Source organism: Ascaphus truei, chromosome 7 (genome assembly GCF_040206685.1).
Source record: "Ascaphus truei isolate aAscTru1 chromosome 7, aAscTru1.hap1, whole genome shotgun sequence".
Classification (NCBI taxonomy): domain Eukaryota; kingdom Metazoa; phylum Chordata; class Amphibia; order Anura; family Ascaphidae; genus Ascaphus; species Ascaphus truei.
The window spans coordinates 28,809,067-28,819,066 of record NC_134489.1 but is presented as its reverse complement, the minus strand read 5'-3'; the positions used below and the strand labels follow the sequence as shown (position 1 = coordinate 28,819,066).

General features: G+C 46.4%; 1 protein-coding gene and 1 long non-coding RNA gene across 4 annotated transcripts in view; one reads left to right on the top strand and one right to left on the bottom strand.

Annotated features, from left to right (window-relative positions):
- The window catches only part of LOC142498884 (uncharacterized), a 92,179-nt gene that overhangs the window by 41,941 nt on the left and 40,238 nt on the right, over positions 1-10,000 (top strand). The gene's annotated exons all lie outside the window — the stretch shown is intronic.
- The window catches only part of LOC142498869 (uncharacterized), a 31,391-nt gene that overhangs the window by 156 nt on the left and 21,235 nt on the right, over positions 1-10,000 (bottom strand). Inside the window, exon 4 of the mRNA XM_075607486.1 lies at positions 1-1,379. This exon is cut by the window's left edge and continues 156 nt beyond it. Coding sequence (XP_075463601.1) covers positions 564-1,379 — 816 coding nt within the window. The 3' untranslated portion in view covers positions 1-563. The remainder of the gene's footprint in view (positions 1,380-10,000) is intronic.

Sequence of the window (10,000 nt, the reverse complement as noted above, 5' to 3'; positions counted from 1 at the left end):
TCTACAGTTTAATGGAAGGCTACGCAAGACAGATTTTTTTGTAGTAAACTACTATCTAATGTGCTGAAATATCCAAGTCGACTTTGAGTGCTGAGGATCAATCTTCAATCTTTACACAAGTACTCGTTGAATCAACAGAATATCTAAAAAAAAATCAGGTACAGGAATTCCTCATCCGTGTCACCCTTTAAGATGGCAGAAGTGAGGGACTGTGAGCTTTGTGCTGTTCAAGAAGAATCAGGAGCCAAAGCAACTAGTAGATAATCTCAAATCCCTTTAGTCTTCCAGATTCATAAATGGCATCTCAGATTAAACACGGACATCTCCTGGCTTCTAACAAGCAAAATAGGATCTCCTGATCTTTGTTTAAGATTAAAAAATGTTTCCCCACTAGAGTAGATTATTTTTAACATCTTGAAAGTATAATTTCAGGGCATCTGGAAGCTATATTTTTAGACTTTGTGATCTTGCAACAAATTAGAGAAATCCCAATTAAAGATAAGGGGTTTTGTCACGTTCATTAGCCACCATGATTAAATCATGCATCTGACATGTCCTAAAACTCATTCGGGCTGATTTGCTGGGTTTCTTGTGTGAATAGTCTGGTGTCTAACCAAATGTGAGCTTCGAGAGAAGGCTTTCCCGCATTCTGCACAGGTAAAAGGCCTCTCCCCTGTATGTACCTTCTGGTGTCTAACAAGATGAGAGCTATAACCAAAGCATTTCCCACACTCCGTGCAGAGATACGGCTTCTCTCCTGTATGAACTCTCTGGTGTATAATAAGATTTGAACTGTTGATGAACCTTTTCCCACATTCATTGCAGACATATGGACGCTCTCCTGTGTGGACTCTCTGGTGCATGACCAAATAAGACCCGCTAATAAAGCTTTTCCCACACACTTTACAGATATGGGGTCTTTCTCCTGTGTGTGTTCTCTTATGTACAATGAGACTTGCGTTCTGAGTAAAACTCTTTCCACATTCTTTACATGTATACGATTTTGCTGCTGTCTGGACCCTTGTCTCCGTAATTTGCTTTGAGCCGTATGGAATGTTCTTCCTACGTCCAGGGTAACTACACGACTCTTCTCCTGTTTGAACTCCTTGATGTCTAATGGAGATGAAGCTTCTTCCACGTTTGACGCTGGTGCTGTGTTTCTGTCCTTTGTGGGTCATTTGATGAACAATCAACAGTGATTTTTCATTAAAACAATCTCCGCATTCACTGCACGTGTATTTCTTTGCCTGAATGTTCCTGTAGCTTATCACAGTTTGTGAGATTTCCTCCTCCTCATCGGGTGATATATATTCTGTCTTCTTCAATTGTGTGATCTGGTGAGTGGCCACCTTCTGGTTAACTTCTACTGATGAATCCACCTACGGTAAATTAACATTTAATGAGTAAAGGTTTTCAGATTTCTTTTTTAACTGAATGTTTTTACTTTAAACTTTCCCCCCCCCCCGCACCCCTCCCACTTCCCTCAATTTTTTTTGTAATTTACAAAAATAATAACTATTATAATAATATAATATGTACACACAAACAAAGCCACTTTTATTATTCCTAGTGATAACACAACATATCTCGTTATAATGTCACACCGCTTCCACAAGATTCAATGGCAGTGAATGTACAGAATATGACACCACATTCAACCAGAGTGAACAATAAAGTACGCTGTCATGATTCCCCCACGCAGTTCCTCCTTGTAGAGATGTAGGGGCGCACAGAGAAGTAAGGTTCAGGCCCAGGACTGGTAAGAACCAGAACAGGTAATGAGGCCAGCTGCTTTCCTAGTTTGGCCTCTCCTTGTCAAACATTCTGTTTACAGGTCAGAAGTCAAGTTATTCGTGTTCCGTGCCGCTACGTCTTTCCCTGTTCCTCTTAACTCTGGTTCCTGTTTCTACAGATATTCAGTTACCTTCTTGTACTCCCTTTTTACTATTTTGCCCCCTGTTTATTATGTTGTTCCTGGGTATTATTGCAGTTGCATGTAGCACTGCAGTTCCTTGCAGCTTACCTTGGTTTGTCATGTTATTTCCCTTAGCACTAATGGTCCCGTTTATTATTTAGCTACCATAGCTTTTTGGCGTTGCTCTGCACATTTTGCCAACTCCATTTTGTTTTCTATGTCTTGTTATTTTTGTGTTACATTAAATGCTAAGAAAAATTCACCTTGATAAAGGACTGTAGAGTTCCGAAACGCGTTGGTGTGTCTTGTAACCTTTTCTGATCCATTAAATAGCTTTTATTTCCTCCCTCCATTTCTACATTAAATGCTATCAGGTTTTATATATTTCAGACTCCTGTCTTTTGTGAGTTTCCTCCGAGGTCTACCTCCGAGAGTTTCATACATCCTGATAGATTAACAAGCCCAAATTGTCAGTCCCTCCTATGTAAATTGGTACCCCCCGCCCCATGAATACAGCTGGCTAAGCGAGCTAAAACCTTGAAGGACATGCAGGGAGATTTGTTGAGCATCCAGAGTAGTTATACCAGGGTTAACTGCAAGAATGGATAGTTTTCAGGTAACAACTCTTCTCGATAGAGGGGTGCCAAAGACGGTTCCTACTTCCCCCAATCCTATTCCGCGGGGTCCCCTTGCCTTAAGCGGTCACTGGGGTACCACCCATTCCACGTTACTTTCCACATGCTATCCCTTTAGCATCGCCAGAACGGTATTTTGGGGATCCCCTGAAATACCAGATATTTTTAACCCAATGTCAAAGGCAGCCCTATGTCTTTTCCAAAACCCCAATCTAAGGTAGCGTTTATTATATCCTATTTGGGATGGGATGCGGCCGGATTGGCTATGCCATTAGTGAATTTAGACCGCCCTTTGCTATACAATCTAGATCAATTTAAAGCAGAATTTCAGCGAATATTTGATAGATGAGCCATCATCCAATCAGGACATAACCAACTTCTGAAGCTTTGGCAGAGCAACAAAGACATTTTGGCGGTCAATTGTCTAGTGCTAGAATCCACTTGGCCTGAAGATAAAATGGCTTCCCTGTATTATAGAGGTCACAGAGATGAGATTAAAGATATGTTGGCCCAGATTGTTCAGAAACTCGCTACTTACTCAGGGTTAGTGGATTTAGTTCTTCAATTAGAACACCGTTTAACAGAAAGTAAGGGAGAAAGACGGAGGAAGGACTCCAGAACTATTTATGAGCGCCTAGATTCAGTCTGACATGAAAACAACGTTTGGCAATGTTAGTCGTATAAGGGAATTTTCATATAAGGGAACTTCACCTGAACCCGTGCAAATAGGGGGAACCAGGGGATCCCTTTCTTAAGAGGAAATGGAAAGAAAGCGAAAGCAAGATTTATGTTTCTATTGTGGGAAGTTAGGGAATTTTGTGCGAGAATGTCCCAAGAAACCCAAGAACTTACACCAGAGCGTTAAGAAACCAAAAACTCCACTTTGCTCTGCTAACACACTACAGGCGGACGTAGCACACTTGAACTTTCCAGCTGTTATAAAATATAAAGACCATGACTCCACTGACATTTCCGTTCTCATCGATTCTGGAGCGACCTGGAACTTTTTACTACTTATCCTTCTCTAAAAGGTTGGGGATATCAAGGTATCACAAGAAACAGGAAGAAATGGTCAGCGCAGTCGATGGGTCAATCCTTACTTCAAGTCCTCTGAAGTCGCATACTCCTCCATTGAAAATTATCTGCAGCAATGGACATTTGGAAATCCTACAGTTTGATCTCAATGATGCAACACACATCCTTGTTATCCTAGGAATGCTCTGGTTGACAGAACATAATCCAACTATTGACTGGGAGGCACGTTCCGCGAAGTTGATGTAGAACCCGGTGTATATATCCACCGCAGCAGAATTTATGCACAGCTGGAGAAAAGGTGCATGAGTCACATTGATGGGCCAGAGTCCAAAGAGAGCGAAATGGAATTGACAAACCTCAAGAAGCTTGGTTCTCCAGAACGTTTTGATTTATCAGAAGACTAAATTGATGCAGAAGAAGAGTGTAATAAAAAGGGTGGGGGATATTAAGTATTTTAATCAATCTGGAACTTCAGGGGTTAATCTGGCTACAGTTTGACTTAAAAATACAGAGAACCTTCCAACGTGCAGTAGCGGCAGCGGCTGCAGCAGCATCCCATTGCTCCTCCTCTTCAATACGGGCTCTTTCCAATTTCATGGCTACCTCTTTTCAGCTCTAAGTGGCCATTGCACATGCAGCCTCTGCGGTAGCTCGCGCCCTGGTAGCGCCTGTGCTTACGCTAGATAATGGAGATTCCACACAGTAGAAAAAAAACGGTGCACAGCCGGAAGAAAGCAAGAGCGCTTTAACAAGCTTTAAAAAGCGCTTTGATAAAGTGTTCTATGCGTGAAACGTGTTAAGGGATCCGCTAGGACTCTACTGTCATGTTTTTTAATGAATAAACTTTTTTTCACGGTCACTCAGTCCTAAGCTCTTGCTTTCTTCCGGCTGTGCACCGTTTTTTTTCTACTGTGTGGAATCTCCGTTGGCTGCTTACTCCACCAGGAAGCACGCCGGTGTGCTGTGTGTGCTCTGCCCCTCCTTCCTTCCGACTCAGCCTGGGCTGGATGCTCAATCTTGTGCTCCGGAGCCCCTCGCGCTGATGGATCTGATGCCGGCTCGTCATCTGGAGGTATCCTGAAACTGTGAAACTATTCTCGTGCTTACTTGTGTAGCCAGTTGTCAGTGAATCTGTTCTTGGTACATTTATGGGATATTCTACTCCGTTGCAATACCACCTCCCTCCTCCCCCCTCCCTCCTTTTTGGATATTAGCGGGGCATAGAGACATCTTTACGTTATTGCCGGCATCAACATACTTCAATATTACAGGTATCACAGAGGCTGTATACCTCAAAGAGCATAGCTACACAACACTACTAATTTATTTTTCCTGAGCACCGGATCTGTGGACTTACTTACAGTTCACTACACCATCACTTACACTAGATAACGCTGAGTTCATGGAACTTGCTGAATGTTTGGGAGTGCTGTGATGCAATCTCCAACAAGAGGTCCTATCTCCGACTTTCAGCTTCCACGATAGCAGTCTGCACGTGGCAGTCGCGTTCCAGATTGACTGTTTTTTGTAGGCCTCGTTCTTGCAGGCTTTCACTGGTATTGGTTCTTGTCAAGTAGGTGATATAGGTCTCTGACAGTATTTGGTACTGTATGGTCAGATCTTAATTGAGTTATAGTGTCCAGGTTGAGGTGAGAAGAGTAGAGTACAGCCGAAAGCAGGAGTCAGGAGAGGATCCAAAGCACAAAAAAATATTTAATGGAGTAATGTGTGAGTGACTGGCTGCCGGCGCCATACGATGGTGTGGCGAGTGGGTCGCCGGGACTCCGCAGTGGCACCTACCACAGGGCACAGCCATCTTGTGAATGTTCACACATGCGCGAAAGAGCGTGCATGCGCAGAGAGCCCCGGACAGTTGCGTCGGCCATTAGAGATAGGTGCGCATGTGCAGAAGGGCAGGAGAGTGCGGGAACTGACGCATGCACATTGGCATAGCAGTTGAGGCGGCCATCTTATATTAGGATCCACAGGGTAACTACAACTACCAGGATTCCCTGGAGCGGCCGGATGAACCAGGGTGGCTCAGTCAATAGGGCTGCTGCATTTAGAACAGTTAGGGAATGAGTTAAGTTAGTGGCAGTTGGGAGAAGGGTACAGAAGAGAGGTAGGATCCCAGGGGCCAGTAGCCATGGGACTAGGCCAGATTTCCCCTGTAGGCCTCACTTAGTCCTCGACTCACAGTAGGCACCTGCAGCTGTATGGGGAAGCCCATAGTTAGGGACCCTTTTCCCTGTGTTGTGCACACACACATATATACATATAAAAATCAGACCGGTGGCTTGCAGGGGGGTCGTGCCGGTGATGGGGGGGGGGGGGTGGCTAAACGGCCCGGTCCCTGAACGGGGGAGGTCAGTGCTGCGGGTGCCTGTGCCACGTGGGGGGAGGGAGGGCTGCAGTGCTGCTGGGAGACATCTGTCTCCCGGTGCTGCTCCTCCAGCGCCGGGCCTCCCTCTTGCTTACTTCCCGCGCTGCCAGCAGGGTGACCCGGCGCCGGGCCTCCCTCTCGCTTACTTCCCGCGCTGCCAGCACGGTGACTCGGCGCCGGGCCTCCCTCTCGCTTACTTCCCGCGCTGCCAGCAGGGTGACCCGGCGCCGGGTTCAGAGGGTTTTTTTTTATTTTAAATTAACTAACAGCCCTTGTTTCCCGCTGCTGGCGGCCCTGATCGCGGCGCCCCTCTAGCCAAGCCGCGGCGCACCAGGGCGCCGCGGCGCACAGTTTGGGAACCACTGGTATAGCAGCATTCATGTACATAGCACTTTACAGCAGTAATACTTTTTTTTAAAAGAGCGGTAATGGAAATAAGCGCTTCAGACATAAAAATAACATTAGAGGAAGGAGTTCCTGACCTGAAGAGCTTGCAATCTATTATTTAACATAAATATTTGATATTCTCTTTTACAACTGTTCATCTATACGTTTTTACTTTTGTGGTAAATCACATTGACAGGTTCCTTGGCACAAACTTAGTGGCTTATTCTATAAACGCCAAAAAGGCAAAATTCCGCACTGACATCAATGGAGAATTTGTTTGTCTGAAAACCACATGACCACATGCTTTGCTGGATATAGAATAAGCCCATTAACCCTTTCTGTGCAGAAAAGCATTCTCCATACCTCTTTTACCAGGCTGTCTACTTTAGATGGTAATGAAAATCATAACGGCAAAGAGGAAATGATATTAATTACAAAACCATAAATAGCTGATAACATGATAAACCTGAAATTAATTAAGTTAACTATGCCTTCTCTCACTGTGCCTACTCACTCCAAGCAGACAAAGCCCATTATAAACTCCCTCTTCAAAGTATCCTTCTCCCTGTCTACAGACTTCCGCCCAATCACAGACTTTACATACTTAAAGCTGCAGTTCAGTCTATATCCTGCATGTGTGTTTTTTTTAATAAATCAGTTCTGTAGTAAGAAAAAATACTTTTAGCATTTTCGGTTTTTAAAAAAACAACTTTGAAAGACCAATTTTCTTGTATTCTATTTTAACAAGCATTTGCTTAGGCACTGCCCCTTCATGGCCTGTCACAAACCCAGGCACACCCCTTTGTCAGCACTGCCCTCCCTCTCTCTAAACGTGCACTAGCATCTTGTCACATGATCTTCCTCATACAGTAGTACATTCAAGGAAGCTGGAGAAAAGGGATCAGCCATGCATAGCAGCTCGGATAGGCGATTTCAAACTTATTACAGTGTTTATTCCATTCATTGCACGTGTATATAATGTAAAATTGTAATAATTCCATTTATAGCAAACGTGTATATGTGAATATTATTTAGATGTATATGTATGTTACTGAAATGTGGAGTGAGTGTGTAGGTAAATACACACAATGCACTTCCACTGCATATATATATATATATATATATATATATATATATATATATATATATATATATATATATATATATTATATATATTATATATTATATATGTATGTATATGTGAAGTTATGTGAGTAAAAAAGTGACAAAAACCCTCCATAGCAAGGCAAATAGCAAATGGAAATATTACTGTATGCTCATTTGTATGTATATATATATTTATATACACACACACTTCAAATACGGATAGTGATTCACGTAAATGATATATATATTCACTTTCTGGGAGTATAAGAGTGACTGTCCTGTTGTTCCTTTTTTTTGTATCCATCATTGAATGGTATGCACCCTCTCTTTACGTTTATTTTATACTAGCTGAGAGACCCGGCGTTGCCCGGGATGTAATGTTCCCGCTCCTCTCTCTCTCCTCACCCCTCCCCCTCTCTCTGTTTGTCCCCCATTCACATCAATCCAGTTCCCCCCCTCCCTCCTTTACAGCTTCATGCAGTGTGTGTGCGTCAGTCATTGTGTGTGCGTCAGTCAGTCAGAGTGTGTGCGCGCGCGTCAGTGAGTCTGACGCAGAAACACAAACACACACACAGACTGACTGACGCACACACACACACAGTCAGTGTGTGCGTGTGTGTGTGCCTCAGTCAGTCAGTGTGTGCGTGCGGCAGTCAGTCAGTCATTCAGTCAGTGTGTGGGTGTGGGGGTGTGCGCGCGCGCGCGTCAGTAAGTGTGTGTGTGTCAGTCAGTGTGTGTGTGTGTGTGTGTCAGTGTGTGTGTGTGTGTCAGTGTGTGTGTGTGTGTGTGTGTCAGTGTGTGTGTGTGTGTGTGTGTGTGTGTGTGTGTGTGTGTGTGTGTGTGTGTGTCAGTGTCAGTGTGTGTGTGTGTGTCAGTGTCAGTGTGTGTGTGTGTCAGTGTATGTGTGTGTGTGTGTACCATTCATTGTGTGTGTGCGCGCGCGCGTCAGTCTGTGTGTGTGCGCGCGTGGGTGTGGGGGTGTGCGCGCGTGCGTCAGTCAGTGTGTGTGTGTGTGTCAGTCAGTGTGTGTGTGTGTCAGTGTGTGTGTGTGTGTCAGTGTGTGTGTGTGTGTGTGTTTGTTTGTGTCAGTGTGTGTGTGTGTGTGTCAGTGTGTGTGTGTGTGTGTGTGTGCAGCAGTCAGTGTGTGTGTGTGCAGCAGTCAGTGGGTGTGTGTGCAGCAGTCAGTGGGTGTGTGTGTGTGCGCGCGTCAGTCTGTGTATGTGTGCGTGTGGCTGTGAGGGGTTGTGTGCATGCGGCTGTGAGGGGTTGTGTGCGTGCGTCAGTATGTATGTGTGTGTGTCAGTCAGTGCGTCAATCAGTCAGTGTGTGTGTGTGTGTGTGTGCGTGCGTCAGTCAGTCAGTGTGTGTGTGCGTCAGTGTGTGTGCGTGTGTCAGTCAGGGTGTGTGCGTGCGTCAGTCAGGGTGTGTGCGTGCGTCAGTCAGGGTGTGTGCGTGCGGCTGTCAGTGTGTGTACGTGTGGCTGTCAGGGTTTGTGTGCGTGCGCCAGTCAGGGTTTGTGTGCGTGCGCCAGTCAGGGTTTGTGTGCGTACGCCAGTCAGGGTGTGTGTGCGTGCGTCAGTCAGGGTGTGTGCGTGCGTCAGTCAGGGTCTGTGCGTGCGTCACTCAGGGTGTGTGCGTGCGTCAGTCAGGGTGTGTGCGTGCGTCAGTCAGGGTGTGTGCGTGCGTCAGTCAGGGTGTGTGAGTGCGTCAGTCAGGGTGTGTGCGTGCGTCAGTCAAAGGGCAGGCGTGGGGGGGGAGGTGAAGGGCAGGGGTAGGTGGGGTGAAGGGCAGGGGTAGGGGTGGGTGAAGGGTAGGGGTGGGTGAAGGTCAGGGTTAGGGGGGGTGAAGAGCAGGGGTAGTAGGGGGGGTGAAGGGCAGGGGTAGAGGGGGGTGAAGGGCAGGGGTGGTGAAGGGTAGGGGGGGTGAAGGGCAGGGGTAGGGTGGGGTGAAAGTGAGGCACAAATTGTTGGCAGGAGTAAAATGTCCCTACACACACACACACACACACACAACGGGAGTGAGAGGTGGTGGAGAGTGGGACTGGCGCAGATCCGAGGCTGCTTGGCCCCCCAGCGGCTGGGGAGTTGGCGGCCGGGGGGGTAAGGGAGCGGGCGGGGGGGGGGTAAGGGAGCAGGCGGGGGGGTAAGGGAGCGGGCGGGGGGGGGAGGGAGCGGCGAGGGGGTAAGGGAGCTTTGGCGGCTGGGGTAGGAGGGCCGCGCTTACCCCCTTTGTGAGTGTTTGTATGATATAGATATATATGCACACGCACGCATATACATGCGCACGCGCACACATACACGTGCACACGCACACATACATGCACACACGTATACATGCGCACACGCACACATACACACATACATGCGCTCACGCACACATACATGCGCACACGCACACAAACATGTGCACACGCACACATAAACATGCACACACGTACACATAAACATGCACACACGTATACATGCGCACATAAACATGCGCAAACGCACATATATACACACACAAACATGCACACACGTATACATGCGTACACGCACA